Source organism: Leptonotus elevatus, chromosome 2 (assembly GCF_054856555.1).
Source record: "Leptonotus elevatus isolate MCC_2025b chromosome 2, RoL_Lele_1.0, whole genome shotgun sequence".
NCBI lineage: Eukaryota > Metazoa > Chordata > Actinopteri > Syngnathiformes > Syngnathidae > Leptonotus > Leptonotus elevatus.
This window is the reverse complement of record NC_141240.1, coordinates 10,214,506-10,234,788: the sequence shown is the minus strand read 5'-3', so window position 1 is coordinate 10,234,788 and position 20,283 is coordinate 10,214,506. Positions and strand designations below refer to the sequence as shown.

General features: G+C 41.2%; 1 protein-coding gene across 4 annotated transcripts in view; it reads right to left on the bottom strand.

Annotated features, from left to right (window-relative positions):
• The window catches only part of LOC147178377 (signal peptide, CUB and EGF-like domain-containing protein 3), a 109,072-nt gene that overhangs the window by 41,182 nt on the left and 47,607 nt on the right, over positions 1-20,283 (bottom strand). For 2 of the 4 annotated variants that reach the window (XM_086068300.1, XM_086068301.1), the window contains exons 5-6: positions 5,291-5,434; positions 3,220-3,336 (exon numbers count right to left, since the gene is read on the bottom strand). In XM_086068300.1, coding sequence (XP_085924426.1) covers positions 3,220-3,336; positions 5,291-5,434 — 261 coding nt within the window. The remainder of the gene's footprint in view (positions 1-3,219; positions 3,337-5,290; positions 5,435-20,283) is intronic. The other 2 variants (XM_086068298.1, XM_086068299.1) reach the window with 1 other exon arrangement.

Sequence of the window (20,283 nt, the reverse complement as noted above, 5' to 3'; positions counted from 1 at the left end):
TGATTTGGCACCAGGCCAATAATCGGTCTAGCCCTAATTTGAATACATTTAGGAATAATTCAATACAAATAGTGAATATGGATTTAGGGTACGAGTCCAGCTCTATGTTTTAGCAGGGAAAGCAGGGTTTGCCTGCTGAAGATGTCATTTCGGTCCACAATTGAATTGAAAATTGGGCCTGGGGCCATCTTGACTCACTTATGGGGATTCATTGTCATATTATTGACGTATGAAGGTATATCAGTGACAGGTGAAAGTCTAGCGGGGCATTTTCAGCACATTCGGCAGACACGCTCACTTGCTCAGAGCACATCCAAATTATTTGCCTGACTTCCCTATATAGTTTGTAATTATTATTATTTTTATTAATTCAAATTTGGCAGGCTTGCTATCAACACTCTTCCCTGCAATGTGTCAAATTGATAAGAGTTTAATTTTCACTTTACAAGGACTTTAAAGCCTATATAAATATGAGATGCCCCTATTGAGACAGAAATAAATCAATACTACAAAGCATGCACATGGCACCTAATCTCACTGCTTCCCCACCCCGCCAACATGCAACATCCAGAAACAAGTACCAGCAGCCAGAGGGAAAGGGCACATACAGTATGCCAGCATGAATGTGAGACCACCTGAAATGAAAGCGAAATGTGTTTATGTTATGGGCAATATGCGTGCGTCTACGTGCATGCTCGATATGCCTTGTATATTTGTGAGGATATTTGTATAACTTTTAGCGTGTGTGTGTGTGTGCGTGCCTTGCAATGTGTGGCCAACTCTTTCGACGACTGAACTCCTGAGCATGTCTGCATCTGCCTGCTATTTGTGAATGTTTATGATTTGCCAACAGCGTGAACATTTCCACATGATGGCCACTCCTTTCTGACATCTGAACCAGCAGGGTACACAGACATTTTATGCAAAAAATAAACCTGGCTTTGACGGTTTAAATCAAACATCTGATTGTGGCGTTTGATTGGGCGACTGAGCAAATATTTCTTAAAGTGCTTGTGTGTGTGCGTGCATGCATGCGTGTGTGTCCGCAGGCAAAAAAAGTGCATGTATTCCACACCCAGCTGACTTTAAAGCCAAACACACGACTCCAAAACATTTGAGACATAATGGATGAAGGAGGTGTATTTTACAAAATGGATGTCGGGATACTACAAAAGAAAATGTGGCAGGAGCCAAAAGGTATAAAAGACAGCAAACGATGGATGAGAGTGCAAAAGCAGAATACTGCAAACGTTCACGAGACTATTGATTAAATCTGATATTTGAAATTAAGTTTCTTCAAATTTGGACAGATTTTTATTTTATTTTATTTTGAGTAAAAAACAAAACAAACACACTCCTAACAACAACACGAGCACGATAAAGGATAAGCTAAGTACAACATTTAGCTTGATTAAAAAAAACTATTTGCAAATAATATATATATATATATATATATATATATATATATATATATATATATATATATATATTAGGGGTGTCAGGCGATTAATTTTTTAAAATCAGATTAAGCACATCTTAGAATTTTGATTAATTGCTTAATTAGAAGGCTTTTTGTCAACATTTTTTACCCGCCAAATTTAAAGAGTACATGTTATGTGTTAATTATTTCGACATTTAATGTTATGAGGACGTCTTCAAAAAAATGTTTTGATCCACTGCACACGCTCATCCTCCTCTTTTACCAAGTAGTTAATTGCTTGCATAATTTAAAATGAAAAAAGGAAATGACCCCAATAGTTTGACATGAACAAATATTCTGAATGTCATACACAAGTATTTAATCAACGCTTTACTTTAATGCATGTAGTTATGTTTATTGCTCAAACACAAGCTGTGCTACCTTTAACGTAACCATCCGCTGTCAGCATATCGTATTACTGTATATGCCAAAGAGATGTGGTTACTTCATAATGGAAACACAGCAGTGGTGGAGGCATTCTCATCACTTAGTACCTCATCAGGGATTGATTTGGCAGCGTGTTTGCTTGCCTGAGGTTTCATCAACTAATAAGAGTGTCGAGGAAATGCAGAGTCTGACTCTGAGAGGGAATCTGAGCTTTTAACTAACTGCTTTCTTCCTATTGGCCCATCATACATCGTACATTTTCTTTTAATTTGCTCCGGAAATGGCCTGGCTAAGACGTAGAATTCGGTTGTGGTCAACTTTGTGGCATCCCGTTGGCCTCTCAATAAAATGGAAGGTTGGTTGACCAGACCTTGACATAGGTCTGGCCCGTATGGGATTTGCGGTAGTAAAGAGGATCAGCTGCTCGCCAAGCCAAGCTCTCAAATGTAACACCTTCTAAAACCAATCAATCATCACAACAGCCTGTTCTGAAACAGTGGCATCAAATTCTGGCAATACACTCGTCCTTCTCACAGGGAAGCAAAGTCCGACCCAACATAAACACAGAAGCATACTGTAGTACTGTGAGTAGGTTTTTCTATTGCATTCACAAGAACATAAAAAAAGAATAAGAAACAGTCTTTAGCAATGATAAATCTCAAAATGACTTCCACTGACTGCCATGCTAAAGCATATACTGTAACTTATCAACATACAGCCGATTGTCAAATGTCTGTGCAAATTCTGCAAGGCCAAATGTAAAGTATTCATCAAGACCAGTGCTTTGACTGCTCTTCGCCTGAAGGTCCCATCTGATGGAAAGCTGCCCTTCAGCGCGGTTCAATATGCTCGAGGAGCTGAATGATTTTTACTCAACTTAAGTCAACTGAGGCAAACACTGACAAATGCCAATGGAAGGTTAGGTCAGGTGTGCGAGTTAATCCCCAACGGGCAGCAGTGGAGGAATTGACCCAGGAACTAATGGAGGGTGTGTGTCTGTCTGCATGGCTGCAGAAATGGAGAAGTACTGGTAGAGCTGTTGCACAGAGTCCAGCCAAGAGGAGAAGGAGGAGGAAGAGAAGCCGAAAGCAGATGCAGGAAGTGAGAGGTTATTGGAGCAGCAGCAAAGGGAAAGCACAGTCGGTGGCAGCCTTTTACCCTTGTATGTCACACATCAAGAGAAAAGACTCACAACTACTGGAACAAGGCCTCTATTTCAACTCGCATAATCAGAATATACTCAATTCCAAACATAAATTGAATTTACTCGAGGACATTGAACGCTGACTTCAAAAATGTGTGCTTCCATGTTTTTAGTTTATTTTCAGACGTATGAGGGTGTAAAGACTCACCAACGCAAGACTTCCCGTCCGTGTGCAGGACGAACTTCATGTGGCACGAACACTTGGGGCCATGGTCTGTTTCCTCACAGATGTGCTGGCAGCCACCATTCCCATAGTTACAGGTCACTAACAAAGAGCACAAAATCAATCAAGATAACAGACTTTTATTCAGAAAGAAATTAATAAATAAGGAATGGTTTCTTATGTCTAAGATTTGTAACAAGCTAAAATTGGGCTGCATATAATAATGATAATAATAATGCATTCGATTTATATAGCGCTTTTTTGGACTCTCAAAGGCGCTTCACAGTGGTTGCATTATTCGTGCGCTCACACATTCACACTGTGGTGGCGGTAAGCTACTTAAGTAGCCACAGCTGCCCTGGGGCAGGCTGACGGAAGCATGGCCGCCAGTGTGCGCCTACGGCCCCTCCGACCACTACCAAATATTTGCATCTTCCATACACCAGTGTGAGTAACACTGGAGGCAATGTGTGTGAAGTGCCTTGCCCAAGGACACAACGACACATGACTTGGGGAGAGCGGGGATCGAACAGGCAACCTTCTGGTTACTGGACGACCGGTTCTACACCCTGTGCCACGGCCGCCAGGATGCCGCAACATGAGCTCATATTGTCCAAAATGAGGCATAGGCACATCCTTACATGCATCCTTCATGTTGCTTAAATTGGGCCCTGTGTGTTAGATTCCCTAGATGGAATCTTCAATCATTTAGAATCTTCTTCAATATTAAAATTGAAGGGCAATATATATATATATGCCTACATTTCTGAAGTCACATTAATAACACTTAAAACTCATTTGCTCCCAAAAATGTATAAATACTTTCTATTTTAAATATTGCCATGGTCCCAAAAACGTATCCGTTTTTATTTTTTAAAGTTTTTATTTTCTTAAATATTTTTTTATGCAGAGGGTTTTGGTGCAACTTCTGTCCTGAAGAGGTCGCTTAAAGCAATGGTAGCTATTACAAAAAGCGGCCAGCAGGTGGCAGCAGAGTATAAGCGATCAGCCAGGGTCATGTTGCAACAAAGCTCTTGTTCCCAGTGTTTTCAAAAGATGAAACCTAGCTATATTCTAATGCTAATTGCTGCGAAAAATCTTTCTTTTGGTAGTTTCCATGTTTTTATAGCAATAGTGCACAACATTTTGTAGGCCTTGCAAAATCTGTCTAAATGCAGTAAAACAGCCTGGAGCGAAGGTGTTTGCTTCAGTGAAAATGGCTGGGAGTGAATGAGTTAATTGTCATATATCAACTAAACAAAGTTGTGCAAAAGTGAAAGTGAAATGACATCGAAAGGTGGAATTACATCACAAGAAGCACTTGTGATCATAATCGCAATGAATTTTGCCCCATTTCCTGAACTCACCACATCAGCGTGGTTTCCCTCAAAATGAATGAGAGGTCGACGTTTATTGTTGTATGTGTGTTTACACATTGGCGACTGCAATTTTTTAAGTCCACATTTCTGCGCTAGGTGCTGAAAGAAGCCTAATCTTTGGCACTTTTAACCCACGTGTGATGACAGAGTGGTAAAGCGCAGAAGGCGGCCCATCCTGTCTACACTCGACCATCCCAGCCCCTTTTTGCCCTTTTCCTGGGCTGTCACAGAAAAACTATAGAATAACACTTCTCCGATCCTTGTCCAAACACAGACAAATCCCCCATCAACCGTGGCCCCAGCTCTGACAGGATGATCTTGGTTGCACGGCAACAGGAAGTGTGCGCTGTCCGTCAGAGCGGTCCCCTTCGCATAACCTCAGCACTTGCCCTGCTTGAGTAAATGATCATTCCTTATTTGACAAGCATGCTTTTCTTGATGAGGATCATTTAGAAGATTAGTTCCTGGCGGGTAATGTAATGTAAATGTCTTCTTTGAGTCTGTCCTGAAGGTATTTGTGGAATGAGTGCAATTATCCATCATCGGCAGGTTTCCAACCCCTATCACCTTCTCCTGAGCAGCCTATAAATCCTTCCCCCCCTTTTTTTTTCATGTGCACGTGTGCATGTGCATGTGCGCACGCCTTCCAAGGAAATGAACTACGAGTTATGTCTTACATTTGCAGTCCGAGTTACGTGTGAGCTGGAATCCAGGTCGACATTCGCAGGAGATGCCACCCTTCTGTGTTTCTCTGCAGATGTGTGCGCAGCCGTGATTCTTGTCCATGCAGGTGGGTCCGTCCTTTGATCCTTCCGGTCGCACTGTGAAGGGAAGACACAGAGGGCGAGAGCTTTTACTCCTTGCATATCGCACAGATTTCCCCCCGCTTTGCACGGCTTACACCGAGGTAGGTTTCAAACCATCATGGGCTGTTGAGCGGGGTAAAAATGTACACGTGCCTGTAACATGGCCTAAAATTACATCTATGCCTACTGTTGGTGACTGACATGCATAGCAACCCCTTCGCACAGCTTCCAAGCACTTGTTGGAACACGCTTCACTTGGTGTAGGCTATAAAAAGGAGGCTGCCTACAGAAAAAAAAAAAGAATACAACTCCCAGCAGGAGCTGATCCTGTACACTTGTAATTTTAATTGAGGTAATCACCATAAAGTTGTAATAAAAGAGAAAAAAAACGATGTGGGAACACAGATCAAACTTTTATGCCATCAAGTTTAAAGCGCTACGGTGAGTTGTGAAAATGTGACACTTCATTAACGGCAGTTTGACAAAAAATGGCATAAATGAGGCAAAATATGTATAGTATGTGATTGCATGTACCACTTAGGACCCTCATGTATTATAACACAAGTAGTTCTTTACTACTTTGCTCCGCGCTGTAATCAAGACACCCTCCTTGGCTGGCTGGAGAAGACCGATGTTTGATGTATTTGTTGTGAAACCCCAGCGAAGTGACATACCCCAGCTCCCCGCCTCATTAAAAACCAAACAGATCTCGTCTCCTTCGCTTTCTCTTGTGGTGCACAAGGGAGACTGGGAGCACCAAGACATCTCCATTAACGTCTCATTAAATCTGCTGCCGCTCCAAAGGGCATTTGGAGGTCTGACTTCTATAATAAACCAGCATTTTCCTGTAATTTTAATAACTTGCACGTGTGCATTGTAACCTTTTAAAGCTTGTATAACCTTGTGCATTCTTACTCTTGAGACTTGCATGTGCTTGTCGTACAGTTCCTGACTCAGGGGCTACAACAGGAGAACAATCCCAGCATGCCGGAAACAGGCCTAATTGCATATTTATAGACTTTAACTCCAGCTACCATAACCTGTGTTACTTCTGTTCTTCCGTTTTTTATGCAAACCGACTCAGACTAGTTTGAGTCTGAAGTGTTTCATTGGAAAGTATCCCAAAAATATCTGACTGGTACATTCAATTTTTCAACACTTTTACATTTGGGTACCGGTTGCAGTAGTGTACGATGGTTTGCTTGAGCTCGATATGCTGCTGTCCTTTGATTGGTCGACAGAGAGTTGTCACTTCCGTATTGATAATGAAAGCAGGGCGGGGGGGAAAAGGACAAAAAGGGCCCGATAGGCAGATGTAACCTTGCCAGCAAGCTGAATTCTCGCGGTATTTGTTCACAAATGTTACGGAGATGGCAGATGTTTTGCAAATGGAGGTGACATGGTTGTCGAAAGAGAGGTGAGGGTCAAACTTGACCCCTAGTATCGCACAGCTCTATCCTCCACCTGCCTTGTATTGCTTGCTTCAGGATATTTTCAGAATGTAGTACTTGTAGTGTGTCATGGTTAGCGCCAATGCCTAAATGATTGGCGATTTACATTCTGTTGTGTTTCTATTTATTTATGCAGTTGATGCCATTGCTGCTAATCAACGTTCTTTGGTCCAAACCATAATGTGACAAACTGAACTGAAATAAACCACATACTGTGGTTGAAATAATCTATTTATATGTGTCATGAACATTTAGAAGATCACTCATGATTTGATTTGCTTCTATAGTTGTTCAGCCAACCTTGTCTAAGGTATCAGACAAACGAGGTCTATAAATCAAGAATCAGCATCATGATATCAAAAAAGGGGCTTGCACTCCAAGTTCTGTGAACCACGCTGAAGATTTAAGAAGGTTGAGAAATTCAGCGGCCCCTTTTCTCCTCTGTGTGTCTTCTCTAGGGTCAGAGTGAGAAACCTATGAGAGAAAACGAGCCATAAATCCATGAACTTAATATGGGGTTGAAGTAACCCCAGTGGACTAAAAATTACTTACTGGGGCTCTATTATGCATCCCAAAACTCACACCACCCCTCATCATTTTAATACTGCCCTGCTTCCCGAATGCTACAGACCCATCCATCAATAACATGCCGGTCTGGGGCCAGAACCTAGGCCTTCATCTCTCCAAGGACCAATAAAAGTCACAGTGTTGACACAATGGACCTTTTCTCTGCGCCAAGCACAGCTATCATCCACAGTGTGCCGTTCTCTCACACTGGCTCCAGCTTTTTTATCATTACTAAATGATGGGAAGCAGAAAGAAAAACAACTGTTATTATGAAAACGGATGGGAAATTGAAAGGGAAAAATAACTCAAGATATGAACCACATGCCACTGTAGCAACATGTTTGCTCATATACAGCCTGTATTGCGGAAATGAAACCAATAACACTCAGACCTTTTCATAAATATAGAGGTTGGCACGACTTAATGGTCCAAATAGCAGCGGGGATAGAGCGGATTTTCAAAAAAGAGAAAGCCATTGCATGTAAATCAAAGAGAAAACTGCAATTAGGTGTGAAAACAAGTGGGAGTGTTCCCTCAGGAACTTCGTCTTTATCCCCAAGACAGGTCATGACCTCTGAACCTGAAGTGCTACTCAAAGCTAATAAATTCCTTTTATGTAGCTAATGGCACGGTTCCTTCATCTCCTTGGAAATGTTCTCCATCTGATAAGGAGAATGGCACTCTCATATCAAACTAGCATAGCTCCTTCCAAAAGTAATACTTTTGTATGCACGGCACCACCGTCAATCAATTATATGATGATAAGTTATATGTTTATTTGTAAAAGTGCACCCTGTGAGATTCCATGCTGCTGTTTTTGCTTATTCTCAACTGAAAAATTGTAAGAGGGGCCACAATGTGATATATATATATATATAATATATATATATATATATATATATATATATATATATATATATATATATATATATATATATATATATATATATATATATATATATATATATATATATTAGGGGTGTCAGGCAATTACATTTTTTTAATCGTAATCAATAGCATGACTTCAATAGTTAACTCACGATTAATCACACATTTTATAGCTGTTCTAAATGTACAATAAAATATTTTTTCAAAGTTTTCATACTCTTGTTAACATAAAAGCGGGAAAATTTGCTGAACTAATAGAAATATGGCTGCATCTTTTAGACATTGATACAGTAATTTCATACTAATTCATAAATATGACTTAAAATTAAAAATATGTACTGTACTGTAAAAAACGAGTGTGATATTGATTTGTGTTGAGGTAATTTATCTGCCACTAGAAGCCATAATTGCATTTGTAAGTCACTGGTGACAGCTCAGTGCATTTTCATTTTCATATTAAGAGCTACCTAAACTTTACCATAAAGTAACTTGTGAAATTCTGCACATTTTTAAAATTGTAAAATGCAACTTGACCCGTCTCCACAAATATATGCATTATTATCAAATGTATTACTGCTTTTGACGTGAACGTGTCTGCTATGATGCGACTGGAATTCCAGCAGCTCCCGGGCCATTGTGCACACCGGAGGAGAAGGGCGTTGCTTGGTGCGAGAATAAAGTGCAATCGCACCGCCAGAAAAGGCTTAACCCTCATTTGGTGTTTAATGTACTATTGGCCAACATGTCTACGGTGTGGGCACATTTCAATTTCTATTGTGCTTGGTTAAAATGCCAGTGCTAAATAAATATTTTATAATAATATTATCATTTTAATTAATTATAATAAATGCAATGATAGTAAAAATGTGTTTTTTTTTTCTTTTCTCTGTGTTTCGATTTTTGGCCAAACATTTGTAATTTTCGGTGCATCCCTAATATATATATATATATATATATATATATATATATATATATATATATATATATATATATATATTTAGAGAGAGAGAGAGAGAGAGAGAGAGAGAGAGAGCGTTACTTCAGCTGTTCCAGCTTAGAAGCTGAATCAACTTGGATCTTGGAACAAAAGATCCAAAGAGGCTGAAGCGTTTTGAAGCCAGCGCTGCAAGCTCTGTTCAAACCTGAGAACCACATAGTAGAGAGACTGAAACAATGGCTCTGAAGTAGTGCAAGGCATGCCAAGAGTTTATAGTCTGCTCTGAGTGCTTGGAGTAGTGAAAAGAGGTCTCATGGGCCACGCTGAGCTGCTGTCATATGTCTCAGAGGGGAGATGTTCCTCGGACTGGAGAACATTAAGCAGCTAGTGAGTGCTGGTTGGTTAGGGACTGAAAAGAAGGGGCCTATGCATGGAACTGCCACCCTATTAAAGCAACATTCTTTCCTTTTAGAAAATGGGTCATTAAAAGTTTTAATAGAAGGATAAAAATGTCAGCACATAGAAAGGAGATTGGGAAAGGATCTGAACCGGATTTGGTCAGGCTGAGCTGCAACACAGATGGACCTACTGACTGATGAGCCCAACTAGTGGGTTAAGAACAGCGAGAATCCATCCATGCACTACTGTTCATTTGCAATGGTTCCGGTGAAGCAAGTGGTTGACTCTTTCTGACTGAAACAATAGTAAACTTAAAACTACACACCATGAGATATGCTGTACAAATTGTATTTGGAAATTGCACTTTTGTACATTGAGGCTATTCATATGCTTTTGGAAAAAAAATTGGTCATCATAGTAGATTTGCTCTACTTGTTAAAGGCTATCTGATACTAAAATGGCTTTACGTTGAAAATCCTGGATGGACATTCATGTTCAGGTATGTGTGACAGCAACCCATTCTTGTATTGTGTGCAATGCATAGGTCTGGATTGACATAGGTGTATTTGCATAATGTATTCATCTTGCATCTCAGTGCTTTTGTCCATCTGTGTCACAGACTGTAGCGCAACACCTGCTGGGGATGTGGTCCCCCTCGTCTTCACTCTCGTGTTCTATTGGGGTCACCTTGTTGTGAAGTCCCAAAGGACTCACTCTACAATTGTGTATCCTCTCACAAAAGAAAGTGTGCCAGCTGCAGAGGTACAGTATGTGATTTTACAGGCACATTCTTTCCTAAATCAAAAAGGGACAGACAGCTGAATATGTCTCAGCAGAGCCCCGTCTGGCCTGCCGGTTATAGCCATGACAGCCAAGTGTGAGTGGAAAAACCCCACTGGCACTGAGGTAGTCCACAGCAGTGTGCTGGGCTGGCCAGCTTCGAGATTCAGCCTTCAAGAAAGCCACAAGCAAAAGGGATTCCGTCTAAACTGAGGTCCAGCAAACTCAGTGGCAAGGCAGTCAGCATTTGCTAAAAAAACAACAACCAAGACACCGACGTATATTTGTTCAAGGGTGGGGGCGAGGGCACCGAGGGCACCGAGGGCACCGAGGGCATGGGGCCTGTGAAAGTGGACAAAGAGGAAGGATGATGGGAAGATAATGTAGTATGGACACAGAGAGAAGGCGAAAAGGATAGAGGGGGAAGTGGACAGGACTGGTGACAGAAACGTGTCCTTTTGTTTGCTCCACTTGCCCGGAACAGGAAAAGAGCCTGATTACACGGCTGGGCTGCAGAGCAATGGGGCAGGGATTTCTGCACTTGTAAAAACAGTTTTGTGGCAAACAAGCAGGCATACTGAGAGCCAACAGGGCACACATGTCAGGTAGTCCTGTGCCCAGTGGGACAACCTCACTGTACTGGCAAAGTATATAACTTTGTATCACGGGAGGAATGAAAACTGGCCATGACTTCATGGTTACTTCAAAAGAAAAAAACATGTTTCAATCACCCTGGTTCTAAAAAGCAACACGAACTGATGTAACTATTTATTATGGAATTTCATCACATTTATTGGAAAATTCCTTGCATTGTTACAGTTCTGTCTGGCCAGCACCAAAAACACACACACATCCCAGAGCCGTTAAATGTCATAAAAGCCTGTCTGAACGTGTCCCAGGAAGGAATCAAATAAAAGTTACTGAGATGTTCACATTTTAATGTGAGGGTGGGAGAAAAAGCAAGCGGTGTAGCACAGGGGCAAGAGCCTACTGAGAAAGTTGTGACACTCTTCTTCTTCCTGTTGATTGGGACATCCTTAGTATTATTGCTAAGAGGCCTGTTAGCCGCGGAGAGCCTGTCTCACGCACCTTAGTCATAGGTGACTCCATTACCTGCAAACTTAGAAGGCCTGCCACAATAGTGTGGTACCTAAGACAAGAGCACCCAACACTGAAGCAAACGGAATGCACAAGGGACAGGCTAACAACACTAGCTACTCTGATGTCCATCCATCCATCCATCCATTTTCTTAACCGCTTGTCCTCACAAAGGTCGCGGGGGTCGCTAGAGCCTAACCCAGCTGGCTTCGGGCAGTAGGCGGGGTACACTCTAAACTGGTTGCCAGCCAATCGCAGGGCACACAGAGACAAACAACCATCCACACTCACAATCACACCTATGGACAATTTAGAGTATTCAATTAACCTGCCATGCATGTCTTTGGAATGTGGGAGGAAAGCGGAGTACCCGGAGAAAACCCACGCGAGCACGGGGAGAACATGCAAACTCCACCCAGGAAGGCCGAAGCCCGGACTCGATCTCACGTCTCTATACAAATAACCCAAATGTTTATTTGATACAGTAGCGCTGTGAACAGCCAATGTTGTACAATCCCTACACAGCCAATGATTTTTGGCAATATTTTACTCCCAAAAAAGAAAAGAAATTGAAAGCACTCTGGCCCTTTGCTTACACCTTGAGGACTCTTTTAAGGACTCACACAATCCATTAGTGCAGCAAAACTAATACGATGCCTGCTCGACCTTCTCCATTGAAAATTCCAATTCAAGAACCTTCCAATTTTTAAATTCACCAATCTTTCTCATCTGACACTTCAGATTCATGATCACACACCCTTTAGCAATGTACTGTACTGTATTTCAACCCTTTCAGTCCAGATTCAAGGTAAATATCTCTGTTGTCCTTTACAAAAGTGATTATTTCACTAGATTTGAACAGCGACACCTCATCAACAAGCGAAGTGCACATTACGTTTGTGCATGCGTGAAAATCAAGTTAAAAAAAACTTGCCACCAAACAAAGCCGTCATTTGAATGGCGGCGAATGGAGTGCTGAAAGTGTTTGCGTAACTGCACACCTTAAAGCTTGCAAGCATTGTTTAAACGATTTTCAGCCTTAAGTGACAAAACGACAGGTGCACTTGGTGCCATTTTTAACTGTCCTAATGGAGTTTATCGGCAAAAAAACACCATTGCAAAGCTCGAGAAGATGGAAGTGTACGCCTGTAAACCTCCGTTCACTCTTCCCCATTTCCAGACAGAAAGGAAAGATCCAAACGGATGTATAAGAGGCTAAAATTTATTAAAATAGTTTTAAACACATTTATTTTGTCAATATCCTGAAAGCGAGGGAACAGACGGAAGCATCACAAAGCTTGCTAGTGGACGTACGTGTAACCAAACTAATGGAGTGACGGTCATTTAAGAACCTGCTTTTAGCCCCAATTGACCCCTTCAGTGAAGAAAGCTCCTACCCGTCTCTTGATCGCGTCCCGGTGTTGTGTCCTCGATCCAACTCCCGGTAAAGTGCACACATTCAGTCAAATAATAAGCACTTAACTTAACTTAACTGTCGTGCCCCGGCAGAGGGCAGTCAGTAACGACATGCTATTAAGGTTTAAAATAGATTCAATAAAAACATCAGCTTTCCAACGGTTGAAATGGTCCAAATCAGCGCTTCCCCGTTAGACTCGTTTTCTTAGTTTTCAATAACAAGTTGGTAGCAGGCTACCAGCCGGCCTACCCATAATGCACCGCGCTGCCGAGATGCGCACTTCGCTTATAGTATTACTATATGACCTTAACCTTGTGTCTTTGACCTCTGAGTATTGCAATGTTACCTGCGGAATTCCACAGGGCTCCGTACTCAGCCATTTATTGTTTAGTATCACTGTACATGCCTAAATATGTGACCGGCTCTGGCAAAAGGGTCCTCATGTGCCAACAAATCAAATTTGAGATATTCATACATATATTCAAACTCTGCACTTAATTCCCTTTAATATGATATATATTATATAGACGTGCCTCAAAAATTGACAAAGTAACAGCGATTTTTTTCTTTGCTTTTTTTTCTTTCTTTTTATTCTTAAAGAGCTTAGTATTGTTCATTCGGTAATGTCATCATCATTGCTCTTTATTTTTTATTTTATATATATATATATATATATTTATTTTATTTTTTTGTATGTGGGTGAGTATGTGTATGTGCGTGCGTGCGTGCGTGCATGCGTGTATTTGTTAGCTCACCAAAAACCTATTAGAAAAAATCCCATACCGTTCACCTAAACCGAACACCGCCGTTAGGAGACCCGAGGGGACCAAAGAAAACCAAGAAAGGTGAAATCCAGCAACGACCAGACACCACCCACCGAGCCACCCACCAGAATTCTTCCCCAACCCCAGAAACATCTAAATTCCAACAAATCCCCCAAAAAAAATCAGGGAGACCTCAAGAGACCAAAGGAGAGACTGAGGAAAGGAAGGAAGGACAGACGAAGCAGAGTGAGATCCACAGACACCAGCCTCCACCGATTCAATGACCTGAGGAGGAAGCAGATTGTGTCTGAGTTTCGATAGATGCTGGTGTGGTGGATCTGGCATGCATGAAAATCTCCACCAAAGAGGGGAGCCGTCGACCCCTGCCAGGACAGAGCAAGCGCAACACCTCAGGGCCCCCCAGGCCGCGGCAGCGCCAAAGGACGACCTCCGGGCCCCAGTTACAGCGATTTTAATGTTGGAAGATAGAAATCCCTAGTTTGGAGAAAAAGGGGTTTAAAGTTTTGGTACTTGCATCTTTCAAATGTCCATAGCAACCAGTACCTTGGGAAAAAAGTTCAGGAACTATTAAAATATCACTGGAAAGTCAATTCCAATCGCAGGTAAGGCCATCGTCTGAGATTTGAACCCTTTAAAAGTTTTGAAAGTTTGACATCTCAACAGAAGACATCAGCCTCAACTTTGAATATCACATTCATCTTACAAGTCATCTTCTGAGGCATCAGCCAACGTTTGGTTATTGTCATTGTTGCTCCTTGTGGTATTTCCTTATTTAAATGAGGTGATATTACAGCAGTGGGAATTTTGTTCTTCATAAACAGGCGCTTCGATGTGGCGCTAGCTAGCAGCTAAGCTAAAAACACTCCCTAGTTGGGATGCATACTGTTTAATAATTGCTTATTTTTATACACTTCTATTACATTTTTGACCTTTGTGCTGATGGAAAATGAAACTAGAGACCTCAATGAGGCTACTTGTGGAGAAATCTCAAAATCAACATTTGTGTCAAAACAGTCTAACATCATCAGTGTCTCAATATTAATCATTCCGACGTGCGGATCATTTTGCCGGTCACATATGATTTATGTTAATGATACTCATCATTCATCAATGCATAAGATTAGATTTCATTAACAAAGTTGTAGCTTTGCACAAAATGTGGGTGTGTTGTTGCCGTCAGCCATTTGTCCTGAGTTGGATAGCCGTTTAAGGAACCATGAAGATCTCAATTAGGCCTACTTGAATAATGAGTCACAAATCTATAGGGCCAAAATCGAATCTGCTTGTTTTCTAGACCTTCTAATGACTATTGCATGCAAACGACAAACTGCATATGTCAAACTTAAACCATGTCACAGACTGATTTTGACCTATGTTATGCATACTGTATAACAATGTTTTGTTCATGGCTAAGGACCTTGAAAAACTTGAAAAACAAATTATTAGGACATTAGGACATTTTTTTTTTCAGACCAGTTTCCTTCCAGCAGTGACTGGAGACAGCGGCCTAAGAATTTTACATCATCAAGACGTCATCATTTTCCTCTTCCACCACAGACACTTAATCATCAGATGGCGCAAATGTACTTTCTGCTATTTCCCATCTTGACACAAAACTGCTGGCCACATCGATGCTTACAGTGACAGGACAATTCCAATATCACATGCCTCCTTCAATCGCAGCAGCTCATGTTGCTCTACTTTATGACAGAACTTTTAAACCATTTAAATTTTGTGTAATAAGCAGAAGGGGGGGGGGCAGCAGACTGAATACATTAGCGGCTGTAGGTGACTTTCCTAACAATCCATCCACGCACACTTCAAGTAATTGCCCTACTTTGTGTTCATAAATGTGCAAAACAGAAAATATGGATATGTGGGTTGCCTGAGTCTGAAATTCCCGAATTCCAGTGCACTGGATCTGGTCTCCCACACACACACACACACACACACACACCCCCCCCCACACACACACACACACACACACACACACACACTGCACTGTAGGGTTCCTGTTATCCTCCTTTAAATGGTAAACATTCAATCAAATCCAAAGCAGTGGACCCTTTCTTGACCTAAATGTTATTCCTATCAAGCACCAAGCACCTTGGCTGGCCTTTCAAAGACTTTATCTCTTCATGAGGAGAAACGTTCACGGAGAATAAATGAACTGTTACATTTTGGCCCGCTAGACGACGGAACCTTCATTTGGCTGGAGTTATTTCTGTTCAGGGGGTTGCGTGGCGGGGGGTGGTGGGTGCTTACGGCAAATCTAATAAGAGACAGACCGGCAGCAACTTTGTCATTAGCCGAGAGGCTAACAGACCCCTGCTGCCTAATTGGCACAGGTTCAATGCTAACAAGTGTTTGCTAACAGGCAGAGGAAAACAGACTGTAACCAGACTGTCGGACAACGCCGTGTCCAGCTCAAGACCATCCGCAAAATTTGTTCACAATACTTTATCTGTTCATGAAAGAAATGGAGAGCTGGTGTATTTTTAACGGGTAGAGTAAAACTTATGAGAAAAGTGCACCCTCAGGGTTAAGAAGAAATCCTGCATTTAAACCTACTTGGCCAGGAGAACAGCTCACTTTTCATTTTCTCAAGGATTTATGTTCCTGAGCCAGTCGCGAAGAAAGGTTGAGCGCGAATATATTCTTCAGGTCCAATTCATAGGCAGAGACACAATAATTATTTCCAATTTCCTTCATCACAATGCTCTCAATGATACTAGAAAACATATTATGAATAACAACACAGGTCACACCTAAATTGTGAAAGACTGCCAGACGTTTTTACTGAAGCAATCCCCTTCGCTCCCGGCTGTTTAACTGGATTTTGACTGATTTTGCAAGGCCCACAGACACAAACATGGAACCTACCAAAAAAAAGATTAGAGTCTCTTCTGTCGTCCGTTTTGCAGCAATTAGCATTAGAATATAGCTAAGTTTCATCATTATTCACAAATCTGTTTAAAACATGGGGAAAATTGACTTTTTGCAACATGGCCCTGGTTAATCTCTTATACTCTGCTGGCCATTTTTGTAAAAGCTACCATTGCTTTAAGCGTTCTCTTCTGTTCAGAGGCTGCGTCAAAGCCTTCTGTATGCTCTAGCATAAAAATAAAAAAAAACACGTAAAAACGTATAAATACGTTTTTGGTACCATGGCAATATTTAAAATACAACGTTTTAATACGTTTTAGGGGGCAAATGAGTTTTTGCAAAGGAGCTTACTTGTTTACAGGAGATAATGTGGTGATGTTAGCTGCATGATGGGTGGCGTGCCAATTATGTCATGGGAGACGGATCAAACAAGTGCCACACTTTGCTACTGGTGACCAAAGTTCATGTTGTGCTGACACACCACAACAAAAAACAGAACACTTGAAACGGGTTCATTAGTTCTTTTCAAGCACATTGCCAGCATGATAGAAAAGTCTTACTGTAACCATGAAGGTAAAGCTCACACGGCCCTGAGGAAGTCATAACTTAAGTCAAAGCCGCAATATATTGTAACTCTAACCAGGTGCTTTTTGCGCATAAACCTTAACCAGACCTCAATTTGAGCGTTCACACATCATATAACATAACGATTTCCAAAGGCTCTTTTAATAAATGTACTCTTGTTACACGCACGTCATGCCTCGAAGGGAACTATCACATCCAACAGTGACCCTTTGAAGGGTCCCGGCAGCTAATAAGCTCCACTCGTATTTCACTGATCAAGTGTTCACTTTGGATGAGTTGGGAATGAGAAGGTGCTGAATAATAAGCAGGCAAGCCATCTTTCAAAAAATAATGAAACAATGACAGAAGACCTGCTATCTGAGAGTCTTATTACATTTACGTTATCTCTACTATCGCCTCATCTAAATTTCATCTGGAAGCAATCAAGTTCAAATTGATATAAAAATGAAATGTTAGCAGGAATAGTGAGCACATTTGTCAAAAATGAGGAGACAGGCCTGGTGCTCACACTCTGCTTTTGGCACCATGGATAGAGTAGTGGCGCTTTGAAACACACGATCCAGCTTTTTACTCCACTCAAATAACACTGCGTTTATGAAATGTAAACACTGACAGTTCACCGGGCCAGCCTAATCCCATGAACCCGAGACTTCCAAGATGCACATCTTACAATCCAGGCTAGTTTGGAACATCAGAGCCCAATGACTACCATTGCAATCTCTGGTCGAACGGGCTGCGCTTTGGAATCTGCTGAATAATTACACCTTGCCAAAACATGTTTTTGCAATTCAGATAACCAATGTACATTCATTGATGGTTCAAATTAGGACAAGCCCCTATCACACTGAGATGCGAACATTGCCAAACGTTGCGAATATTGTGTTTTGTCGGGGTTCGGCTCGCATTTGTGTCACATTTGTCTTTGTAATTAGTTGTCGTCGTCACTATTGTCGTGAGAAATTTCCTTATCGATCCATTGTTTCGCCAACGTACGCATTTGCTCGAAATACCGTGATACATCGTAATTGTCATAAGACGTGCCAGCAAAGTGCTTTCCAAGGCTCGATTCATAAATTCATTCAGACGCCCCTACGGTGAGAGCGTGCTTATGTTCAGGCGGAGTGGCCTCTGTTTGGAGGAGCATGAGCATGGAAATCATATTTCAAAAACGAAAAACGAAAATCTAGCTTGGCGACATGTGTTGAACATATTTTCTAGTTTGCATGTCATATTTTACAAGTGCTCAATGTGCTATATGAATATTAAAATATTAATGGCATCTGACTAAAAAGGTTTAAGTGGGATGAGTTGGATAATATTTACATCGGAAGCATTGCCACTTTCATATGCATAACAACACTTTTGACATTAATATGATCCAAAATATTGCCAGTTTCGTTCTTATATTTTCAGACAATTATTATCACCTCTACACGTCATCATACATTTTTATTTTGTATTTATCTTTTAAGTAGTTATTTTAATGTACTTATTGCATCAACTATATAAAGATGAGAACGTAGTCATAGAAAATTAAAATGCGCAATTATTTTTTCCTTCATATAGAATTTATTGTGCTCCGACAGCATACATCCATTTTCTGAATCACTCTTCCTCTTTAGGGTTGTTATACAGAAAGTGTGTTTCTTTAAAGTGTACCTGTGATAGTCTGAAGGAGAAATATGTATGGTTTATCAAGAAAAACTGCATCCAAACAGGTTGTGTGCTACATTGGTTGTATTAAATCAAGCTTATACAGTAATAGCTCCCGAAACATATTTATCAAGACACCATGCTCGCAGCCATATTTGCCGGTGAAGAGCGAAGCCGTGACGTCACCACGTTGAAAGCCGTCTCAGCTCAGCCATCTACCACCAATTCAACGTGGCATTTTTGGATGAATCTGAGTCATTCTCGCAACGCTCCAGAGTTAATACTCACTCAAGGTCCATCAATCCGTGAATGTCGACGGCCATTTGCTGACAAATGAGATGAGACAAGAGGAGGTGCTGTCGCATATGTCAGTATTCTCACGCCATATGAAAGCCGGAAGCCTGTCTGTCGGGTTATATTATTTCCGATTAAATAAATCATAATAAATAAATAGAGCATATGTGAAAGATTTACATCCGTTGACAAGCGATCTGGCGTCTTACTCTGTAGTAGCCTCATGGGTGCGAGTGACGGCCTGTCAATGTGGCAATTTCACATCCACCCCAAATATGGCGACAAGCATTGAAATTAACCAGCGGAATTATTTTGGCACATACAAGGCTAGACACAAAAATGGGAACACCAGTTATTTATCTAACTATATTAATATCGCTCCATTTCCCCATCAATACCTCAAAATAAGGCTCCGGAGGTACACTTTAATTGTTTCCATTCTAAATAAGCATAGCTTATTAGCTTAATTAGCTTATAGATAACTTTTGGACTTGTCTGCTACCCTGCCACCGTCCATGTAGCGTGCAGTGACCCTGACGTCACATGGCGTGTTGTCAAAAATAGATCGAAATCTTCAGCGCCGAAGAAAGACACGTCTGTATTATTATCTGCATGACTCATATCCTGCTGTGTGTTCCCTCTCCCCTTTAGAGCAGCAACATCTGTGTAAACTAGGGAAATCCTATTAAAAAGAGAGGACTCGGCGGAGTGTGCTCAGAACGGGTAGGCAATTGTAATCTGTGCACATCTGTGTCCGCTCTCCTCGCGAGCAAAAAAATAAATAAATAAATAAATCGCAATTATCTACTAAGTATTTTTGCTCGTTTTCTACCTCATGTTCCGAGCGTAACGAGGTTGCGTTCAGGGATTTGCGTAACAAAATATGGACAATCCGGAACAGTTGGTAGCTCTGCTTTTGTCTGCTCACAGCACCCTGGGCTAACTCCAACCGCCAACGGCTCCAAAAGCTATCAAACATTGAATGGGTTCAATTTGAAGTGTCAGAGGGACAACAAAAAGAGATTTACACCACTCTTCTTTTGTTTGCCCCTGCAGATGAAAACATATTACGTTGCTAACCCTCCAGTTTAAATACAGACACAGTACAAAATAATTGTGGTCAT